The sequence below is a fragment of the Lampetra planeri genome, chromosome 50 (assembly GCF_965212315.1).
Source record: "Lampetra planeri chromosome 50, kcLamPlan1.2.h2, whole genome shotgun sequence".
Classification (NCBI taxonomy): Eukaryota; Metazoa; Chordata; class Hyperoartia; order Petromyzontiformes; family Petromyzontidae; genus Lampetra; species Lampetra planeri.
Genome location: NC_136156.1, coordinates 6,390,250 through 6,413,389, shown reverse-complemented (window position 1 = coordinate 6,413,389; position 23,140 = coordinate 6,390,250). Strand labels below are relative to the sequence as shown.

The 23,140-nt window shown below is 50.0% G+C and overlaps 1 protein-coding gene across 1 annotated transcript; it reads left to right on the top strand.

The window, feature by feature from the left end:
• Positions 1-322: 322 nt before the first annotated feature.
• On the top strand, positions 323-18,136 carry LOC144734112 (opsin-5-like). Its single transcript, XM_078616174.1, has 5 exons — positions 323-874; positions 4,522-4,812; positions 10,494-10,590; positions 13,849-14,083; positions 17,525-18,136. The coding sequence occupies exons 1-5, from the start codon at positions 787-789 to the stop codon at positions 18,134-18,136; spliced, it is 1,323 nt and encodes a 440-aa protein (XP_078472300.1). The 5' UTR covers positions 323-786.
• The last annotated feature ends 5,004 nt before the right edge of the window (positions 18,137-23,140 follow it).

Here is a 23,140-nt window from a genome sequence, read left to right as displayed (position 1 = left end):
GGGTGGCCAGCACCACGCCCGGCCGCCTTTGTCTCCCCAGTGGCGATGTTTACTCACCGCACCGGGTACTCATTTGAGGCTGAGTCGACCTAGGAGATGCCCAGCACCGGTTCAGATAACCGTCACCGTTGTTGGCGGCCGTGAGCGGGAGTCGAACTCGGCTGGCCGCGTCACCGCTCACCGCACGAAAGTGAAACGACAACAGTCAACCCCGCTAAATGCCGTGGGGGTGTTGAGCGTCGTCACATCGCCCACTCTCGAATTTTGTCGCCTCGCGGTCTCCCTCTGCCCCGCAGTGAGCTCAGAGGCCCGGACGGGAGAGGCGTGCGCATGGAGGAATGACAGGAGGATGAGGAGGAGGGGGGGCAATAGTGGAGCTGTCTCCCCCACCCCCTTTGATCTCTCTTCTCTCTCTGCCCGCCCACCACTCTCCGTTCGAGATCATACGCGGAGTATAACAACTCGTCCTCAGTTGAGCTCCTGGGCAGCCACACACCTACACACACAGCACAACATCACGGGCCTTCGCATCCACGTGCTTGTATTTGCACAACCACGTCACGTGGACGGGATTTTAGGTTGATAGGGAATTACAGGAGGTTTATTTGTGTGTGTGTATATATATATTAGTACGTATGTTGAATTTCTTTCGCACGGTACGTGGACAACCGTGCTAATATATTGAGAGGCAGTATTAAATAGAAATTTATTGGCTGAATAAAAATAAGAAAACCACACGTGCTCGCTAAATTTTGGCTTTTGGGGTTTGCAACGCGTTCTTGGGACATGGCAGAGCAGGGTGAGGACGATCAGTTTCGATCCAAGCTCTCTCCGACGGCGGACATCGCGGCAGGGACGTTCCTCCTGGCCGTAAGTAAGTCCCTCGTGCTCACGCGACGTTCGCACGCACACCTCTCACGCAGGAAAAGACAGAGCCACTCCGTACAGCCTGTAACAGACTGTAGGGGCAAGTGCCGCTAGCGAGTAGCACCTATGAAGGCCGGCACGGCACACGAGGGGGTGGGTGGACCAACACCACGCCCGGCCGCCTTTGTCTCCCCAGTGGCGATGTTTACACACCGCGCCAGGTACTCATTTTAAGGCTGAGTCGACCTAGGGGAGGCCCAGCACCGGCTCAAATAATCGTCACCGGTGTTGGTCGTGAGCAGGAACCGACCTCGGGTCGCCAGGTTCGTAACGCAGCACGCGAACTGCTGCACCACCGCTCCCACTTCATACCGCTACATACACACACGCACACACACACACACGCACACACACACGCACACACACACACGCACACACGCATGTTGTCTGTGGGGTTGGGACATCATGCAGCAACTTTGCGCTTTGGTGGTTTGGCGATAAACTCAATTTGTGTGTATTCTTCGGTTTTTTCGGTAAAGTCACGTAGGTAAAAAATTTAAATTAATAAAAGTTAAATAAAATAAAAAATCACGACGTTTCGGAGGCAACACAAGCTTCCGTCTTCAGGTGGAACCGTCACAGCACGCTTGCTGTATCAAGTAAATGAGAGATTCCAAGAGCTACTACCCCGTATATATACTGGTTGAGGGGGGGGGATGGGCCAGGACAAGCCCCCTTTTTATTATTATGCTAAGGTTGGTGCGGCTTGAGACTACGGCTAGTCTACATAACAAAGGACTGAGCCTTTGTTATGTAGACTGGCTGAGAGGGGGGTGTGTGCCAGAGTTGTTAAAGTGCAACTGCTGCTAATGAGACCGAGCCTCTGCCCTGTAGATGGTAAAAGCACAACAGCAGGTCAGGAAGAAACAGCCTCCTGCTATGTTGCTTGGTGGGTAAAACTTATAGCAGGAAACTAGTGTTTGAAAAAGAAGCTAAACATGGTAAAACAAACTGGTTGTCTGTCAGTAAACTGTACAGAAACTCAAGAAGAGTTGTCTGTCAAATAGGATGGTCCAAATATATGTAGTTAAATCTTTTTTGCATAGTTAATCCCATCTTTCCAATGATTACTCAGTTTGTACCCATCATCACGGCTGAAATTATGTCTGTGTTTGTATATTTGTATGGCTTCGTGTACAAACCTTTGATGGTAGCCAGGAGGTTTGCAGAGCACCTTGGTCTCGGAAAAGACAATTTCATGAGAGCCCACAGAGTTGTAGCAATGATCGGCAACGGCCGAAGAATCAGTTCTGCCGTGTTTCAGATCTGACTTGTGCTCGCGGACTCGATCAGAGACATGACGTTTCGTTTCTCCAATGTAGCAATCACCACAACTGCAACTTAGTTTGTAGACTCCAGGGTATTGTAAGTCAGGAACGACATCCTTCACAGATGTCGTTCCTGAAAGATGTCGTTCCTGACTTACAGTACCCTGGAGTAGGGTACTGTAGAATACGACGTTTCGATTGCAACACAAGCAGTCGTCATCAGGTAGAACTAAATTTGAGAGACAAAACACAGACACGGAGACACACAGACAGACACACAAGCAGAGAGAGAGACAACACAGAGACACACAGAGAGAGACACACAACTGCCTGTTTCTCTCTCTAAAATTTACCAGGCTCTCATAGGTCTATTCGCTCTTTCTTTCCCCCGACCGCCGCGAGGTGGATTTCCACACAGGTCTTTAATTGGCATGCTAATTTCTCTGCTCCAGCAGACCCACCTATCTCGCTGCCCCCCCCTCTCTCTATTTAAGGCCACGACACAGAGGCATTGGGTCTCTGTGTGTCTATGTTGTGTGTCTCTCTCTGTGTGTCTATGCTGTGTGTCTCTCTCTGTGTGTCTCTCTGTGTGTCTGTGTGTGTCTATGTGTGTGTCTCTCTCTGTGTGTCTATGTTGTGTGGTTCTCTCTGTGTGTCTATGCTGTGTGTCTCTCTCTATGTGTTTCTCTCTGTGTCTCTGTTGTCTCTCTCTGTGTGTCTATGTGTGTGTCTCTCTCTGTGTGTCTCTCTCTGTGTGTCTGTGTTGTGTGTCTCTCTCTGTGTGTCTCTCTGTGTCTCTCTCTGTGTGTCTATGTTGTGTGTCTCTCTCTGTGTGTCTCTGTGTTGTCTCTCTCTGCTTGTGTGTGTCTGTCCGTGTGTCTCCGTGTCTGTGTTTTGTCTCTCAAATTTAGTTCTACCTGATGACGACTGCTTGTGTTGCAATCGAAACGTCGTATTCTATTATTTAATTTATTTTCTTTCTACGTGACTTTACCGAAAGAACCAAAGAGCAAAGCCACTCACTCTCCTTCGCGGTGAGCTGCTGTCCCTGCGGCCCCCTCCACACAGCAGCTCAGAGGTCGCAAACGGGTTTTGATTCCTTACCCGTACCCGGCCGCACCAGGGTCGCAAATAGGTACCCGTACCCGGCCGGGTACAGGTACCCGTTCCCTACCCGTACCCGTACCCTACCCGAAATGAGTGACAAACGGTTACTCACCAGTGACTCACGGCCTACCCGTACCCGTACCCGGCCGCACCAGGGTCGCAAACGGCTACCCGTACCCAGCCGGGTATGGGTAGCCGGGTATCGGGTAGGGTACGGGTATCGGGTACCCGGTTGCGACCTCTGCAGCAGCTCCACTGCCGGCACGTGCCCCGAGACGCGCCGGCTCGCCGGGCCTTGGCCACAACGCAGAGTTCACAGTGCGGGAGAATGTCGATACGCGACCTCTCGCGTTTCCGCCTGCGGAGATGCCAAAAGGCGCCTTCATGGCATCCGACGGTTGGACTTGGTCAGCAATGTCACCGTCAGCATCTGCGACCGACGGGTCTCCTCGCGATCGAGAGCTCAGTTGGAGGGAGACGGCTGCGGTGTCACTTTGTGAACGCCGCGTCGCGCCCCCGTCCTGATGCGCAAACCCCTGCAGCAGCAAATTGCGCAACTTCAGCCGGCGGTCGACGCTCGAGGTGGACTGCGACCCCCAAAGGATCCGTGGATCGAACAAATCACTCGAGACGCCGGTTTTACGGCAGCCAAGGGCAGTTTACGCGAACGCTGTCGCAAGAGGTCACGAGTTCGGCGCAGCGTTCCACCGCTGACCACGCGTGACGAACGAACGAATGAGTGAATGAACGAATGAGTGAATGAATGAGTGAATTAATGAGTGAATGAATGAGTGGACGAATGAGTGAATGAATGAGTGAACGAATGAGCGAAATAATGAGTGAACGAATGAGTGAATGAATGAGTGAATGAATGAGTGAATGAATGAGTGAACGTTTGAGTGGACGAATGAGTGAATGAATGAGTGAATGAATGAGTGAATGAATGAGTGAACGAATGAGTGAATGAGTGAATGAACGAATGAGTGAATGAATGAGTGAATGAATGAGTGAATGAATGAATGAGTGAACGATTGAGTGGACGAATGAGTGAATGAATGAGTGAACGAATGAGTGAACAAATGAGTGAACGAACGAATGAGTGAATGAGTGAATGAACGAATGAGTGAACGAATGAGTGAACGAATGAGTGAATGAACGAATGAGTGAATGAATGAGTTCCGCCGAGGTGGCGCTCCCCCCTCTCCCGCCCTCCCCGTAGCGGTGCTCTCCCTCGTGGGCAACGGCGCCGTGCTGGGAGTCGCGGCGCGCCGCTGGGCACGGCTCAATGGCCCCGAGCTGCTGTCTGTGAACCTGGCGCTCACCGACCTGGGCATCGCCGCCTCCATCTACCCGCTGGCGGTGGCCTCGGCGTGGAGCCACCGCTGGCTCGGGGGGCAGTCCGTGTGCACCTACTACGCCTTCGCGGGATTCTTCTTCGGCACGGCGAGCATGGGGACGCTCACGGCCATGGCCGGGGTGCGTTACAAGGGCACCTCGACGCAGGTCCACGGTGAGAGTTGGTGCATCTCGTTGTTGTTGTTGTTGTTATTGTTTGTGGTTGTTGTCAACAACACGGCCTCCTTCGTGGATGGAGCATCGAAGACGCGAGGTCACAGTGACCGTGGCCATGCAAAGCAAACTAAGGACCGGTTGTACTGGTAGGAACCTCCTGGTTACACCAGCCCACAGGGGATTATTGTGTCCGTCGTGCAGGGAGGGGCTGGGTGGGGAGGGAGGGGCTGGGTGGGGAGGGGGGGTGGGGAGGGGCTGGGTGGGGAGAGTGGGGCTGGGTGCGGAGGGGAGGGTGGGGAGGGGCTGGGTGGGGAGGGAGGGTGTGGGGGGGCTGGGTGGGGAGGGGCTGGGTGGGGAGGGTGGGGATGGGCTGGGTGGGGAGGGTGGGGCTGGGTGGGGGGTGGGAGGGGTGGGGCTAGGTAGGGAGGGGCTGGTCACCCCGTGGTGCCCTTATAAAACTCAACGTTTAACCTACTCACGCCGGCTTGTGCCCGCCCTCACAGTCGGCCATATTTGCGGAATACACCACGCCGCCTTTGACCCTGGCCATTGACCGAGCAACCCAACGTTCCAGCTCCCTCCGCAGCAGGAATGTGTTTGGGGAGATCGTGCGTGCCTGGTCAGGATGCCATGGGAATTTTCGTCTGGCCCTAATCGACTGGCGCGTAAACCCGTCCGGGTTCGCTGTTCAGCGGTCGTAGAAACGCAGCGGGAACAGGGTTTTCATGAATAAATAAATACATTCCCATCGTTGTTTTTTTTTCCCTTTCTTACGGCTCTCCACTAGATTAAGCTTGGAGCACTTCTGTTTTATTCACTCTTTGGTGTTTGTAATTATGGATTGGAAAGATTCGATGCGTTTTTTTACACGTCAATAGTTTCTTTAGCTGTGCCTTTTTCTTTACGACTGAGCCCTTGGTAAGTGAAATGGATTGCAACCCCCCCCCCATCTCTGGTGGTTTCGGGTTTTTTTGCTGTCAATTATCCATCGTTGGCTTAGCTGTAGACTATCTCCCTCTAAATCCTCTACCCGGAGTGACGCCGCCTTGCACCACCGCCTCTTGTCGCTGTTGCAATGGACAACGCGACAAATAAATTCGCGGTGTCATCCGAGTAAGTTCTTGGGAGAGCCAATGAACATTTTTTGGGGTTTTTTGGAAGCAAACACGCGGGGAAAGTCGCACGCTGCGATTCTCCGAATGCGTGGTGAGCGACAGCACGGAGAGTCCGGGCGCCGCGTTGGAGAGGGGGTGGGGCTACAAAGATTTTGTCGTGATTAGTTTCCACCTCCCCCCCTCCCTTCCTCTCGATGTCACAAATTCGGGGTCACGATGGAGTAGAATTTGGTAGCTGACGAGTGGGAGGAAAGAGCAGTCGTTGAGCTCAATCTCTCTCCTGTCTCTCTAAGGGTGAATTGACGGCCAACGGGGGATTAGGGCTACCGCTGCCGCTGCCGCCGCTGCTGCTGCTGTAGATTTGCGAAGCTCGATCGAGGGCAGCGAACGACGGCGACGATTTTGCTGCCCTTCGAGGCGGGGCAAAAAGTCGAGAGTGTTTGGGGAAGCCAGGCACGGGCTTGTCCCCCTCGTAGACGAGTCAGCTGATGGAGCCGAAAGTGGAGCAACGAAAACGGCGTCTCCACTTCAGAGCTGTGTAGCCCCTCGACCCCCCAGAGATAACCGTCGCTCGTTGACTCGTGAACAAATAGAAACCCCACACAGCCTGCATCCCCCACAATCCGCGTGTCTGTGCCTTAGAAGATTCATCTCATCCACCCCCCCCTCCCCACGTCAATCACATGCGGCGATTGGTTGCTCGGCAAAAGTTGAATTTGATTGAAAAAACAAATAAACGCTCAGCTATGTCTCAGGACGGCAGTGATGAACTTTCACAATAATGCTGGTGGACTACAAGCTCACAAGTTTAATTGCGGATGATCTTATCTCAAATGGGGGGCGGAGATCGGATCACGAGCGCCATGATTTTGATGTGAGCGACGTTCACTGGCATTCTTGGAATGTTTGTAAGGTTGACAATATCGAAAACAACTCAAAGCACACTGGTTGGCTTTGATCGGAAGAAAAAAACAACACAAGAGGTGACGTTTCGGGCACTAGTCCTTCTTGAGAGAACGTTAACAATGATGTTTTTTTGTTCGTTTAAGGTCACACAGTGGTATTTATGAATGTGTTGAATTTGATTTTGCATGCATGTATGTTGCACCGCACGTAGCCAACCGTGCTAATCGAACACATTGCTAAAAACACTAGTATACGATTGTATTAATATTTAATTCATGAATGCGAACAATCAGTCTGTACATTTACAAACAGTTTATTGGAAGAAGAAAAAATATTTAGGAAAATAAAAATATTGAAAGGATATGCTGACCTATTGTTGTGACCGAAAACTCAAGCGAGAATATTTATTTTATATATCTATTAAATAAAAAAAAATTGTCCCAAATAAAAAGCCCCGCAATCTGCCAACTAAAATTGGCTGTCCAATGGTTCACCAATTTTCTTGAAGTGAATGTCGTTTCACATGGATCGGCACTATGGATTTTCACCGCTGCTCCCCTGATTCGACAGAACGTGTTCACTGATTCGAAGAGATATTCACCTTTGAACATTTTCCGCAAGAGCACACGCACACATACTCACAAGTGGTACTACACAATTGCCTCTGAAGCCAGTAAACGTTACATGTTTACTTGGTGCAATTTGAAGGAAAAACATTCTTACTTATTACGTCACTTCTGTTCACCCAGGAAAGTCTCACCGAGTCTCAAGACTCTCGTTCAGGAGGGTCCTGATACGTTGTTTTGCAGTAAGGCACGATGTAGCCCTTGCTGCTGCTGCCACTACTGTGTGTGATCCCAATTGAGTAATTAGCAGAGTCATTTCTTTCAGCATTTGGATATTGTGGCCAATAACAGCCTTTATAGATCTAAGCCGAGTGCTGGAGTTAAACCGTGGCCTGGAGAGCAGCCGGGGAACGGATTGAATCCAGCCAGAGTTGACGGACCCGTGCGATGGATGGAATGGAAGCGGTTGAGAAAGGGTTGTCTCCACGTGTCCTTTCAAATTATCCTCGCCACGTGCGTCCTCTTTATTTCATACTCACGCAATCGTCTCACCCCTGTTCGCTCGGACCCGATGAGAGCGATCGAAATGATGGCAACAATGATAACGACGATGACAATCTTCTTGGTTCTTTCGGTAAAGTCACGTAGAATGGAAATAATAAAATAATAAAAATAAAACATAATAAAATCATTCTCACGACGTTTCGGCCACAACGCAAGCAGCCGTCCTCAGGTGAAGAACAGGTCTGTCGAGAAGACAGACCTGTTCTTCACCTGAGGACGGCTGTCGAGAAGACAGACCTGTTCTTCACCCGAGGACGGCTGCTTGCGTTGTGGCCGAAACGTCGTAAGAATTATTTTATTATGTTTTATTTTTATTATTTCCATTCTACGTGACTTTACCGAAAGAACCAAGAAGATGAATCACTGCAGTCACGAAAGCTTTAAGACGATGACAATGATAACATAATGATGCCGGATGTAATTACCGGCGAAACGTCGTGCTCAAATTGAAAATGTTGTGGGTTTACTCTCCAACACACCGGTGGGCTGAAGTAGTAGCTAATTGTCGCGTTTTGTTTACGTGACAAACCTTAATGGTTGGATGTGTCGGGTGGTGGCGGGTTAACGACACGTTTATACCTACGCGATCTAACCCAAAGAAACTTCTATTGTGGATACACATTCTGTGTTGGTCGAATGCCTTAGCAGGCGAGGGAGGCGGTGGCATGACAATAACGCACCTCCGATTAGCACGATTGGCTATGTACGGTGCGAAAGAAGTTCAACATACATATATACAACCCAAAAAACCCTTAATTATGAATAATATTGGTCGCGAAAGCCTACGTTTGAAACTGACAATGACAACACATTTCCGTGTGCTGTCCTCTCTAATAGCTCAAATTAACCTTTGGTGGACAACCACACATCAAAAACAAAGATCCCCCGTGTAGCCTTTACAGACTGTTGGGGCAAGTGCTGTTCGCGAGCACCTACGCAGGCCGGCACGGCACACGAGGTGGTGGGTGTCCGGCACCTCCCCGGCCACCTTTGTCTCCCCAGTGGCGATGTTTACACATGACAACCAGGTACTCATTTGAGGCTGAGTCGACCTATGGGAGGCCCCAGGACCGGTTCAGATATTCGTCACTGATGTTGGCCGTGAGCTGGAATCGAACTCGGGTTTGTTGGGATCGTAGCGTGCAGCGCGCTTACCGCTACACCGTCACAAGTCAATGCAAAGATCCCCCGTATAGCCTTAACAGACTGTAGGGGCAAGTGCTGTTAGCGAGCACCTATGAAGGCCGGAACGGTACACGAGGGGGTGGCCAACACCACGCCCGGCCGCCTTTGTCTCCACAATGGCGATGTTTACACACCGCAGCAGGTACTCATTCGAGGCTGAGTCGACCTAGGAGAGGCCCAGGACCGGTTCAAATAATCGTCACCGGTGTTGGGCGTGAGCGGGAATCGAACCCGGGTCGCCAGGTTCGTAGCGCTAACCGCTACACCACCGCTCCGCAAGTCAATACACACAGTGACACACACACACACACACAGTGACACGCACACAGTGACACACACACAGTGACACAGTGACACACACACACAGTGACACACACACAGTGACACACGCACACAGTGACATACACACGTCTAAGATGACGTTAAAATGAAAGAAACGATTCGGCAATGCTACTAACTGCTGCGTTGGCAGTGGTGCACAAAGCGCTGTGAACCGGGAAAAATAACCCCACAGCGCATTCATCAATAAGACCGAGGTCTTAAAATGAAACGTCGAATAGGCGAAACTTGGGTAGTAATTTCTGAACACAATTACAGGTTTACCGATTATTATCTTTTAACAACTCTGTTTCGTGACAAGGTTGCGGGGAGCGTGGGGGGGCGTGTGTGCACCCGTAAGTGTTTACGTAATCATTGTTGTGTGTGTGTGTGTACGTTGAACTTATTTCGCACCGTGCGTAGCCAACCGTGCCGATCGGAGGTTTGTCGTTAATATTCTTAGGTTTTTTCGGTAAAGTCACGTAGGAAAAAAAATGTAAATTAATAAAAGTAAAATAAAAACAAGTATAACCCGTAAAAACAAAGTTTTTCACTATAAATCCTTTATATGCGTGGCGGCTAGAGTCCTCTCGTCCTCTGGCTTGAGATGGCTGCCACCTATGGGTCAGATGATTGCATTGCACCATTAAGCAATTGGTAATTAAATAGAATATTTTTGTCCTAAAAAGTGTAAAATTTTGGAAAAAAATTTTCACGAACATTAATTGTCACGCACAACGAGTCTGTGTGGAAAATGTCAGCTCGATTGGATCACGGGAAGTGGGTTAAAAAACGACCGAAAGATTTGCACGGTCGTAAGCAAGCAAGCGAACTTAATATAAAGGATTTAATAAAATAAATATAAAAATACAAATCATGATTTGTATTTAATTTTTATTAATTTTAATTTTTTACCTACGTGACTTTACCGAAAAAAAAACCCTAAGAATATGAATCCTTGCAGTCACGAAAGCTTCAAATCTGGAAGTTTGTCGTTAACCTCGATCGATGTTTCTCGTCCGCAGTGAAGAAAATCCCCAAGCGAGCGATGCTGGCGGTGATCGTGGCGGTGTGGGCCTACGCGCTGCTCTGGTCCTGCCTCCCTCTCCTGGGATGGGGCAGGTGCCTTCTCGTCCCTACCTCCTCCAAAGACAAAGATCCCCCCCCCCCCATAGCCTAAACAGGCCTTTGGGCCACATTCACAGTGCCACGGTGGCGAGATGTTAACTACTCTTAGATTTTTTCGGTAAAGCCACGTAGGTAGAAAATACAATTAAAAGTTAATAAAAGTAATAATGGAAATAAATGTATTTACTTTTAATTAAATTTTTTACCTACGTGACTTTACCGAAAAAACCTAAGAGTATGAATCCTTGCAGTCACGAAAACTTCAAATCTAGAAGAGATGTTAACTCCCTCGCCCGGTATACAGGGGGTCGTGGGTTCGATCCCGACCCTGACGCCTGCTGTATATATGGAGTTTGCGTGTCTCTCTCTTCGTGGTCGTGTGAATTTTTTTTTTCTCCGGCTCCTCCGGTTATTTCCTCCACATTTAGAATCAACGTCACGCGTTTAGAGAATGTATCTGCTCTCGATTTCCACATAATAAGCAAATTTCGTTCAGCTGTCATTTGTGGCCAGGTCGCTTCTGAAAAAGAGCTTTTCGCTCAGTGGGCCTTACCTGGTAAAATAAAAAATAGTCGATTTAAAGCTTTCGTGAACTGCATGGATTCATATTCTTGGTTCTTTCGGTAAAGTCACGTAGAAGGGAAATAATAAAATAATAAAAATAAAACATAATAAGATAAAGTTCTCACGACGTTTCGGCCACAACGCAAGCAGCCGTCCTATTATGTTTTATTTTTATTATTTTATTATTTCCCTTCTACGTGACTTTACCGAAAGAACCAAGAATAAAAAAAATAGTTTTATAGTTTAGTTTTTTATGACATTGATGCGCGCCAGAGCGTTTTCAACCCACGGCTGTATGGGTGAAGGCCTCGCCACGCCGCGTCGATCAATTGGGGGTCGTGTAACCATATTTAACCTCTCCAAGTGAGTTGGTTAAGTTTGGGGGCAGCAGTGGCACGATCGGCGAAGGTATTTTGCTCGTAATCCACGGCCGTGAGGCACGGCCAGGAACCTTTACTCAGGTCACGGGGTTCATAGCGGAGTGCAGTAACCACTGAAACTGCCAACTGCTCCCATCATCTGCATTTCATCATCAACATCATCAGCAATGGTCATCATCTGCCTGGAGAAGAAAAGCACAGGACGGTCTAGTCCTCTGTGAGAGTAGGAGAAGCTCCTGTGCTATCTTGAAGAGGCAGCAGCGCAAATCTACCAAGGAAGGACGTGTGGCTGCACCTCAGAGCTCTACATCCTCCCTGACCTGTCCAGTGTGCCACAGAGAAATCCCGACAAAATGACAAACGTGCCATGGTCATCAGCAACTATGATGGACGAACGAGAGAGAGAGAGAGAGAGGGGGTTATCGAGGTCCCCATGAGTTACATCCTGGTTTCCCATCACTGCATTGCAAATAAAAATTCGCACGCATTTTATTCCAACTGAATTCAAATCAAGTTCAGGTTTATTTATTAGCTATAGCCCTGTGAGCCATTCGGCTCTTGAATCGGGTGCAACCGCAACAAACAAAAAACTAAAACATGAACAAAAAACATCTTAAAGTGAATATGTGACTAAGTGCAAACAGAAAATCCAAGAAAAGACAGCAAAATATTGCAGAAAAAACACCGTACACCAACGCTGTGTGCAAAAATCTCAGTGGGATGCAAGTCAAAAACAACAACAACAACAACCACAAGACAACTTAGATTAAGGCCATCAGTCTAACTCTGTACTACAACAAACAAACATGGCTAAACCAATACACTTTTCGAAATCACCAAAATAAAGCCATGAGAGCAATGAAAAAACAATCATAGGAACTGATGGAATTTTCACAATAAATGGCATAAACAACATGTACTACCAAATGAGCTCTGTTAAACGTCACCATCACAATCATCATCATCAGTCTCTGACAATTCACCGCGGGATTCAATGGCTCCCCGCACGTCACGTCAGCCACGGGGGTTGTTTAGCCAAACTTCACCGCGCTGATCCATGACAAGTTGGCCAAGCGGTGGAGGGGCAGAACCGGTGCAGTATCTTCTTGGTTCTTTCGGTAAAGTCACGTAGAAGGGAAGTAATAAAATAATAAAAATGAAACATAATAAAATTATTCTCACGACGTTTCTTCACCTGAGGACGGCTGCTTGCGTTGTGGCCGAAACGTCGTGAGAATTATTTTATTAAGTTTTATTTTTCATTATTTTATTACTTCCCTGCTACGTGACTTTACCGAAAGAACCAAGAAGATGAATCCCTGCAGTCACGAAAGCTTTAAATCGAAATTTAACGGTGCAGTATCACTCACTGCCGCCCTTAGCCTTGGCCAGGAGAAGGAGCGACGGGGCATCTGAGCAGCCCGAGCCCAACATGTGGCTGTGAAGAACAGGAAGAGAGCAGCACTTTTCTCGTCAAGTAGCATGATCCATTACGGCAACTCTGGTCATCCTCGTAGCAGCAGCAGCAGCAGCGGCTTTTGGCTGACCATTGAACAAAGGCGGCGGTCACCGCATCGCACGCACTTTCAGATGCGCTTCTGCGGCCGTCCTCAATGCACTACCTTTCCGATAATATCACACTGGTCAACAAAAAAAAACAATTTTTTTCTGGCCTGGACTTTTGCAGCTGTTTTAGACTAATTTCAGGGTGCTGATTCCAAATCTGATCTCAGATTTGCTCTATCACATCATTTTTATGCTATCGGCATACCCCATATTCATTGATTTTACCCGAAATTAACTCTGTCACTTATGATTGCAAGTTGTTGCGAGTCAGTGACTGCTTTAGTGTTAAAATATGGTGCTGTATTTTTTGGATAGTGTGTTTATAATATAATTTTATGTAGATATCCACATTTATTTAATATATTTCTTCTGCAGTTTTTATTGAAAATGCAATATTTGCTATCTCAAAAACCTGATGTGATAGTCAAAAACTGATGCCAGATTTGGAATCAGCACCCCAAAATTACCTTAATACCGTTGGGATACCTTGTGCCAGAAAAAGTGTGTTGACCAGTGTAGTAATCCACTCGAACTATGCACTTTTAAATCATCATCTAGATTGAAAAACTAACTTTTTTCGTTCGAACTGGATTTTTGTGTTTAGCCTATCGTCATTCCCCCGCGCCTCCGATTAGCACGGTTGGCTACGTACGGTGCGAAAGAAGTTCAACACACACACGTACACGCGTGAACCGTCCACTCAGGGCCCGCATGGGGTGGTCTGTGCGCGTGTGCCGAGCAGCTACGGCGTGGAGCCGTTCGGCGTGTCGTGCACGCTGGCCTGGGCCGAGCTGCAGCTGACGCCGGGAGGCGCGGCCTTCTTGTACGCCATGTTCGTGCTCTGCCTGCTGTTGCCGGCGATCGCCATCGGCCTGTGCTACGCGGGCATCGTGTGCAAGCTGCGGCGCGCGTACCACCAAGTGCGCACCAAGCGGCGCACGCCCACCGCTCGGCACGTCGAGAGCCGCCTCACAAAGGTTGGCACGCCCCCTGCCCCTTCCCCGCGGGTCGTGGAATTAAATCCATCCCAGGGGTAGTGGAATGAAATCCATGTCATGGGTAGTGGAATGAAATCCATGTCAGGGGTAGTGGAATGAAATCCATGTCATGGGTAGTGGAATTAAATCCATGTCATGGGTAGTGGAATTAAATCCATGTCAGGAGTAGTGAAATGAAATCCATGTCATGGGTAGTGGAATTAAATCCATGTCAGGAGTAGTGAAATGAAATCCATGTCATGGGTAGTGGAATTAAATCCATGTCAGGAGTAGTGAAATTAAATCCATGTCATGGGTAGGGAAATGAAATCCATCCCAGGAGTAGTGGCATGAAATCCATCCCAGGGGTAGGGGAATGAAATCAATTTTTAAGGAACAAGCCAGCAACACCGACGAATATCTGAGCTGTTCCTGGCCTCCCCACTGTTGTGTGCGGTGTTTTGTTTGATGCCATTATTACCTTATTTGTTCACAAGCAAAGGAGGGGGGGGATTGGAGGGGGACCATCCCGAAACGTCTAATTATTTAAATACTGTAGGGCCCTACGGAAATGGTGAGGACCCACATTGGCCCCTCTTGTCACGTTTCCGTATTTTTATGCCGGACACAAAGAGTCGTGCGGAGTTACGTCCGTCACAATTTGCATCATTTTGTTTTGCAACGCCTTTCAGATCTGGGAAGCGAAGCAGGTGTTGAGCCTGGGTAGTGCGTGGATGGGCGACCACCGTGCAGGAACCGGTCGCCAGAGGGCTTCGCTTGCGGGCGCTGCATAACGAGCAGCAAGGGGCCAGGCCAGCAAAATCCATTGTGATGGACTGCACTTCTATGCTCTTAGTCTAATGAGTTACTGGAAATCTGTAACACTACCAGACATAAAATAATAAAAATAAAACATAATAAAATAATTCTCACGACGTTTCGGCCACAACGCAAGCATCCGTCCTCATGAAATCCATCCCAGGGGTAGTGGAATGAAATCCATCCCAGGGGTAGTGAGGACGGCTGCTTGCGTTGTGGCCGAAACGTCGTGAGAATTATTTTATTATGTTTTATTTTTATTATTTTATTACTTCCCTTCTACGTGACTTTACCGAAAGAACCAAGAAGATGAATCCCTGTAGTCACGAAAGCTTTAAATCGAAATAAAACTACCAGACATCTGTGATACGGAGCTTCGTAGTTCATCGGATTCCTCCAATATAAGTAAGTATTCTGATTCTGAAAGAACAAAAAAATCGGATTATGAAGTTTGTGGAATTTGCTGGACAGGATTGGGCAAAACCAATCCCCACGTTTCACCCAGGCAATTGGAGTGCACGGACGGAGTGTTTCTCAACGAATATAAAAAAACAATAATAACATATTTAAAAATCACAGTTAAGAGACAAATAATATATATATACTATAAAAAGAATCAAACTAAATGTAAACTAAAAAATTATCATCAATGGTCCTCCAACTCTATCCGGGACACTGTTTGTTCCAGTGTCCAACCAGGCTGCTATTATTGTTGAATTTGAATCACCGTGAGCCACCAACTCAACGCCGCGAGGAAAATGATTGCAATTTAAAAAAGCGGTTACTTGAACGACGCCATCGATCTGCGTGCGAGTACTGAGGATACATTTTATCTTCAGATAATAACAAACACAATGTGTTTATTAAGGAAATGCTACCACGCGCGTGGCTCTGCGTCCTCACCAACCCACGGTGAGCGGCGTCGTGAGCGGCGTGGTGAGCGGCGTGGTGAGCGGCGTGGTGAGCGGCGTGGTGAAGCATGGTCAAACAACCCCCATGACTTACGTCGCGTGGGTGGAGGGGGGGGGGGCTTTCATCCAGCAGTGGATTGAAAAAGGGCTGAATATGATGGCTGGGGAAAGGGGTGTATGTATGGTGGTGGGGGGGGGGCGGTGGGGGAGGTGGGTGGGGGGCGGTGGGGGAGGGGGGTGGGGGGAAGGGGGTGGTGGGGGGGGCGGTGTAGGAGGGGGGTAGGGGGAAGGGGGTGGTGGGGGGGGCGGTGGGTGGGCGCAAGGCGGTGGGGGGGGGGTGGAGGAGGGGGTGGGGGTGCCGTGGGCATCTCCCGTGCCACGTGCTCGCGACTGTCACCAGCCCGTCGACGCGTGGCCGCGATCGGTTTTTCTCTCTCTGACGTAACAGAGACGTCGGTTTCTGCGGACGTCCACGTCAAGCGGCGTGATGCTCGCGTTGTGACGCCTGTCAAAGTGTTCTCTCGCCCGGTGACTTGCTTTGAGAACAAAATTTTATACGAACACGCGTGTCCTCCCGAAGAAGGTGTTTGTAGTGCGCGGCAGTGCAGATTCCCTTTCCCCCCTCTCAGGAATACACGCGGAGAGGTGTTCGTGCTTCGATTCGTGTGATCTCCGCCTAAAAAAAATCGAACGTATGTACGCGTGTAAGCTGAACTTCTTTCGCACCGTACGTAGCCAACCGTGGCTAATCCAGACAAACGTGGGTGACCGTGCCGGATAAGGAAACACTGACAAAGACAATTGAACAATGAAGTCGCAGCGTGCGGCGGTGGCGTTTTGGGAATTACACCGAGAGCCAGCGAGAGAGAGAGGGGGGGGGGGATCGCGTGAATCTGGGGAACAAACCCAAAATCAGACGTCGCCCTGTGCGACTTTGGGACAGCAAGGGCGCTCCTGGGCTGGGCACAGCGAGACTGGCAGAGGGCCGATTGATGAGGCTGCGGTGGTTGTGAGTGGCAGTCGAAGGAGAGAGAGAAGCCTTGATGCAATGTACAAGGCAGTATTTATACAATGCATCTGGGATTATATAAACACAATATCACATACATTGTATGCATGCAGCCAAGGCAGACCTTATAGATTGTATGATGTGCAAGGCAGTATTTATTCAATGCATCTGGGATTATATAAACACAATATCAGATGCATTGTATTTATGCAGCCAAGGCAGACCTTACAGATTGTATGATGTGCAAGGCAGTATTTATACAATGTATCTGGGATTATATAAACACAATATCAGATGCATTGTATGCATGCAGACAAGGCAGCCTTTATGCATTGTACGATGTGCTAGGCACCAATTATGTATCTTACATTGTATACCTGTAAAATGTATACGTTGTAGATATAAACATGTTTGTATCGGTGCGATTGTGGGTTTGCTGGGCGTGTGAGTCGCTTGACGCTGGGGACACCGTAGCAAAGCGAGACGTTCCCACCTCTAGGAGATTATCCCGTGAAATGATTGAATGAAAAATAAATCAGACGCCTGTCACGGTACGTCTCAACCATTTGGCACCAGTGTTCTCCCTGAAGGTACAGCCGCTGCCTGTGACTCGCAGCCACCTGCGACAGCTGATCTCTGTGTGGCCAGGAATATTGCAGACGCCCCACCACTGAGTATCAATGTGCCCACGCTGTGTTCCAGATGGCGGTGCTGGTGACTGTGGGCTTCATCGGCTGCTGGTCTCCGTATGCGATCGTCAGCCTCTGGTCGCTATTCCGCAGCCCGGGCTCCATCTCCCCGCTGGTGGCGCTGCTGCCCTGCCTGTTCGCCAAATCCTCCACGGTCTACAACCCCTTCATCTACTACCTGTTCAGCCGCTCCTTCCGCGCGGAGCTGCGCTCCATGGCCTGCCCCTGCCTCGACGCGCGGCGCCCGGGCGCGTCCAGCGAGAGCGCGCCCCCTCTGCCCCAGCGCGCCGCGCGGAGGAGCTCCCAGCGCGTGTGGAGCATCACCGAGGCCAGGCCCGCGGGCAGGTGCCATCCGCCGGGCGGCGGCGGCGTGGGTCTCCGCGCCGCTGCCGCCGCTCGCGATGCCGCCAACGAAGCGGAGAGCGCGACGGATGACAACCCGCGCCCGCCGAAAGACGTCGCCGCGATGATCCCGCTCGTCAGCTTCGACGGCGGCGGCAGCTCCTACGCGGCGAGTTCGAAGGGGCTGCTGCTGCTGCCGCCGCCGTCTCCCGTGGAGGGCACGCACCGCGTGCTGCTCGAGACGGCGCCTCCGGGGCGCAAGCCGGAGAAGAGGGGGACGTAGCTCGTGGCCGCGTCTCGCGTGATTCCGCGTCTCGCGTAGGTTTCTGTAGCGATTAAAACACGTGTTCGTTTAGATGATCATGTGTAGTTGTTCATAATGATGGGGGGTGGGGGGGTTATTAAAAGTGGTGGTGTAGCTTTTGGCGAGGACAGGTGGGAGCGGTTAGGAGTTAGTGATAGGGGTAGTGATAGGGGTGGGGTAGTGATAGGGGTAGTGATTGGGGTAGGGGTAGTGATAGGGGTTGGGGTAGTGATTGGGGTAGGGGTAGTGATAGGGGTTGGGGTAGTGATAGGGGTTGGGGTAGTGATTGGGGTAGGGGTAGTGATAGGGGTAGTGATAGGGGTAGTGATAGGGGTTGGGGTAGTGGTAGGGGTTGGGGTAGTGATTGGGGTAGGGGTAGTGATAGGGGTAGGGGTAGTCATAGGGGTAGTGATAGGGGTTGGGGTAGTGGTAGGGGTTGGGGTAGTGATAGGGGTTGGGGTAGTGATGGGGGTAGTGATAGGGGTTGGGGTAGTGATAGGTGTTGGGGTAGTGATGGGGGTAGTGATAGGGGTTGGGGTAGTGGTAGGGGTTGGGGTAGTGATAGGGGTTGGGGTAGTGATGGGGGTAGTGATAGGGGTAGTGGTAGTGCTAGGGGTTGGTTCAAGTGCAGGGAGAGGCGGCTGCAGTGAAAGGGAAACAAGACGGGAGAAGGAGCGAGAGAGCGAGACTGGGCGCAGCAGGGCGAGAGAGGCACAGGGAGGGACAGCAGAGGCTGGGAGCGTAAAGGGGCCGTCTATAAATGACGTCACGCACCTGGGGGGGGGGGGGTCAGACATTTGTGACAATGTGTGACGGAGGTGGAGGGGGAGAAATGTGACGTCAGAGGGCAACGCCACATTAAATACGCACTACAGTGACAATAGTTTAAAGTGATTTGAAGCATGTTTTATTTTTGGGGGGGGGGGGGTGGGACAGAGCTTTGTGACGTCATATTTGAGGGGGGGGGTCTGACTTTTTGTGACGCCGTGTGACGAGGGGGGGGGGTCAAAAATCGTCAAAAATCGCGTGACGTCATTTATGGACGACCCCAAAGGACGGCAATGGGACAGAGCAGTGGAGAGATGAGAGAAGCGAGATTTTGCAATGTGACAAGACCACGGAGGGAAGTTGCGGGCACGAGCGATGCATTGAGGCCCACAGCGATAGAAGACGGGGAGCCGATGGAGTTGTCAAAGTAGAGCAGTGGGAATTGTGGGGAAGGTTAAACATGATCCAGGCTGAGAAATGACTGAAAGCGTCGGCAGGGAGGCTGAAAAGAAAAGAAATGCAGTAGCCGAGGTTCTGCTATCCATTCGAGATTTAAAGCTTTCGTGGCTGCAAGGATTCATACTCTTAGTTATTATGTTTTATTTTTTTACCTACGTGACTTTACCGAAAAAAACTAACAGTTCTGCTATCCAGCTTTACAATGTGTGTGTGTTTTTGTTTGCCGGTTGTTCGGCACCGGTGCCCGACGTTTCGCCCCATGTGCCGGGAGTGTCGACGCAGTTCCTGAAGAAGCTGCCAGGGCGTGGAGCGAAACGTCGAACCGCATGCGTGGCAAAGCGAATGCACGTCGGATAGGTGATGTAGTCATTCGCCGCCATCGCTGCTGTCGCTATGGCTCTGCCATCATCGCTGCCTCATGGCAAAAATCGATTCCCAACTCGTGCGCATTTCCACGTGGAGGTGTTTGTATGTTCTCCCCCTGCTGGGCACGGATTCCCTCCGGGTTCTCTGGTTTCCTCCCATGGTAAAACAAAAACCCCCCAACGTAACCCGCATTGGCAATGAAAACACACCGACTCCAACAAATTTAAATATCTTGCGAATTACTCGTTTGGGATTAGGCCTCGCAAGATTTCTCTCCCTGCTGCGACAACTTCAGAAGTGCTTTCCGTTTTTAGTTTGTTGTCCTTACCACACACCCCGGCACCTCCTATCAGCACGGTTGGCGACTAGGTAAGGTGCGAAAGAAGTTCAACGTACAGGGCCCTACCGAGAAGAAGTCTCGAGACTCGATGAGGACTTTTTGGCTATGCGAGCGCAAGTAATGTTCATGATAATAATCTCAATAACACTAATGCTGAATTCTGCACGTGTAGATGTCGTCTGTTCAGCTTCGCCTCCCTAACTCGTGGCTGCAAGGGCAACAGAGTAGCCCCAGACACCTCGTCGTCTGTCTATAGCCCCTGATATCTTGTCTGTCACTAGCCCCGAACCCTCACCCCGAATCGCAATCATCACCTAAAAACTGAAACCTTCACCCCGAACTCCGAACTCCAAGATGGCAACCCTCCTAACTAACTGCTGGCGCTAAACGCCCAGTGGTTGCCAAGCGCGCTGGTACGGTAGCTCCCCAATGGAGAACGCCGGTTACTCAGGCAATCATACAGAGAGGTCACGTGCCCACCACTCCAGTCAATGCGGTGTTAGGAAGGCGACGTTTTTTTTCATGGCATCATGTATTGGTGTGTGTTTGTGTTTGTGAAAGGCATTCGTTTCACGTGGTGTATTGGTAAGGCATTTCTTTAAAGTTGTGTATCAGTGTGTTCCTGAGGCATTAGTTTCACGTTGTGTGTGAGTATGTTTTGTGTGAGTAAGGAATTTGCTCCAAGTCGGAGCTTGAAGTGTGTGTTGTGTTTCAGGTTTGTGCATAGGTGTGTTCTGTCACCACAACGTGTCCACTGATGCACCCTACGCACATTCGAAATTTCCCCCTGCACGGTATCCATGCTGCAGTCTGCGTGCCTCCCGAAAGGCTTTCATGCGTGGCAATGCGACCCACGGATTGAGAAACTGCCGTCTGAAACCCTAACTCCTAACCCCTATGATAATTGGTTCTTTACCCTTCTATCTGGCAACAAAACTGACACCTTTTTACAAGGAGTCATGTTTGCATAGACCGCAATACCTGCAGTCATAATACAAACAAAAGAACATAACTCTGATAATGTGCACTGTCCTTAAAGTTGATTGATCCACACCCGAGACAGCTTTCCTTAGAGCCTAGTCTCATATGGGTTGGACCAGAACCCCTAACCCGAAACCCGAACCTTAACCCCCAACTCTAACCACCAACTCTGACCCCCAACTCTAACCCCCAACTCTAATCCCTAGCTCTAACCCCCAACTTTAACCCCCAACTCTGACCCTCAACTCTGACCCCCACCTCTGACCCCCAACTCTGACCCCTAACTCTGACCCCCAACTCTAACCCCCAACTCTAACCCCCACCTCTGACCCCCACCTCTAACCCCCAACTCTGACCCCCAACTCTGACCCCCAACTCTGACCCCCACCTCTGACCCCCAACTCTGACCCCCACCTCTGACCCCCAACTCTGACCCCCAACTCTAATCCCCAACTCTGACCCCCACCTCTGACCTCTAACCCTACAGCCGTCGCCATGACTACCGCCACTGTTTACGGCGTTGGGCGTCTGTGGTCGTCCTCGTAACGGATCTGCTTGAGCCCAACGGGCCTTACCGGCTGAAATAATAATAACAACAATAACTAAAATAATAATAATAATAACAACAATAACAATAAAAACAATAAAAATAACAATAAAAACAACAACAATAACAATAAAAACAACAATACTAAAAACACTAATAATAAAAACAATAATAGCAATAACACCTGGGTCTGATTCTGAACTCCTCACCGTACCTTTAACTCAGCACTCAAAACTGAAGGGAACCAATTGTCCCTTCATCAGCTCCGAGGTAAAGCTCTGGAAATCCAACGGAAGTTCTTCGGGTAGAAGAACACTGCGGGGGGGTGGGGGGGGGCACAAGAGACTCGGTTGTCTCCCCACGTCTGTCAGAGAGAGCAGTCCGTGTTATGAAACTGAATCTGCTACCTCTCTGGTCTATCTATTTGCTTTGAATAAGTGCCATTGCCTGAAACGTCACCTATTACGTACTTTTTTATTTTTAAGGCCTCGGTGTTATTGACAAATGTGTTTTTGTTGTCGTTACGAATGCATTGAGGAGGGGAGAAGCCAAATGTCTGTGGGCACCGCGGTGGCGAGGAGATGTTTAACTCCCTCGAATGCATCAGCACACGGTAGTCACACATGCTCACTGCTGCAGAGTCTGTTTGTGGGAATTATACTGGTAGGAACCTCCTGGTTCCACCAGCCCACAGGGGATTATTGTGTCCGTCCGTCCGTCGTGCATTCAAAAATGGGAGGGGTGGGGCTGGGTGGAGAGGGGAGGGTGGGGAGGGGCTGGGTCGGGAGGGTGGGGAGGGGCTGGGTGGGGAGGGGTGGGGCTGGGTGGGGAGGGGCTGGTCACCCCGTGGTGCCCTTATAAAACTCAACGTTTAACCTACTCACGCCGCTTGTGCCCGCCCTCACAGTCGGGCATATTTGCGGAATACACCACGCCGCCGTTGACCCTGGCCATTGACCGAGCAACCCAACGTCACTACCAGCTCCCTCCGCAGAAATGTGTTAAATGTGCAGTGCCAAATGACACACACCGGGCCCAATTTCGTGATTACCAATCTTTTATATTCTATGGCACGTCATCAGATCTCAGAAGCTAAGCAGGTCTCAGCCTGGATAATACTTTGATCGGTGATTGCCACGCGCAAGCAGATTGCTAAACAGGCTTCATGGTTGCGTGTGGTAGGCATAAAAGGGGCAGTGTGGCAAAAACACATTGTCGTATGGTGGCTAGGAGATGTTAACTCCCTCGCCCGGTACACGCGAGGTCGTGGGTTCGATCCCGACCCTGACGCCTGTTGTATTATTTGGAGTTTGCGTGTCTCTCTCCCTGTGGTCGCGTCGATGTTTCTCCGGGTCCTCTGGTTCCCCTCCCCCCAACCACATTCAGAAATGCGCGTCTCGAGTATGTGGTGGCTGCTGCTGGACATTCCCACGTGATGATAAGCCATCTGCGTTGGGCTATCAATTGTGGCCAGGTCGCTTCTGACAAAAAGCTACGATATAGCTTGTGGGCCTTACCTCGT

Excerpts from the sequence above, each read along its gene's own strand:
- LOC144734112 (XM_078616174.1), top strand. The coding sequence starts at position 787 with ATGGCAGAGCAGGGTGAGGACGATCAGTTTCGATCCAAGCTCTCTCCG. Across the intron at positions 10,591-13,848 it reads CCTCTCCTGGGATGGGGCAG|CTACGGCGTGGAGCCGTTCG; the intron begins GTGCCTTCTCGT and ends TGTGCCGAGCAG. Across the intron at positions 14,084-17,524 it reads TCGAGAGCCGCCTCACAAAG|ATGGCGGTGCTGGTGACTGT; the intron begins GTTGGCACGCCC and ends GCTGTGTTCCAG.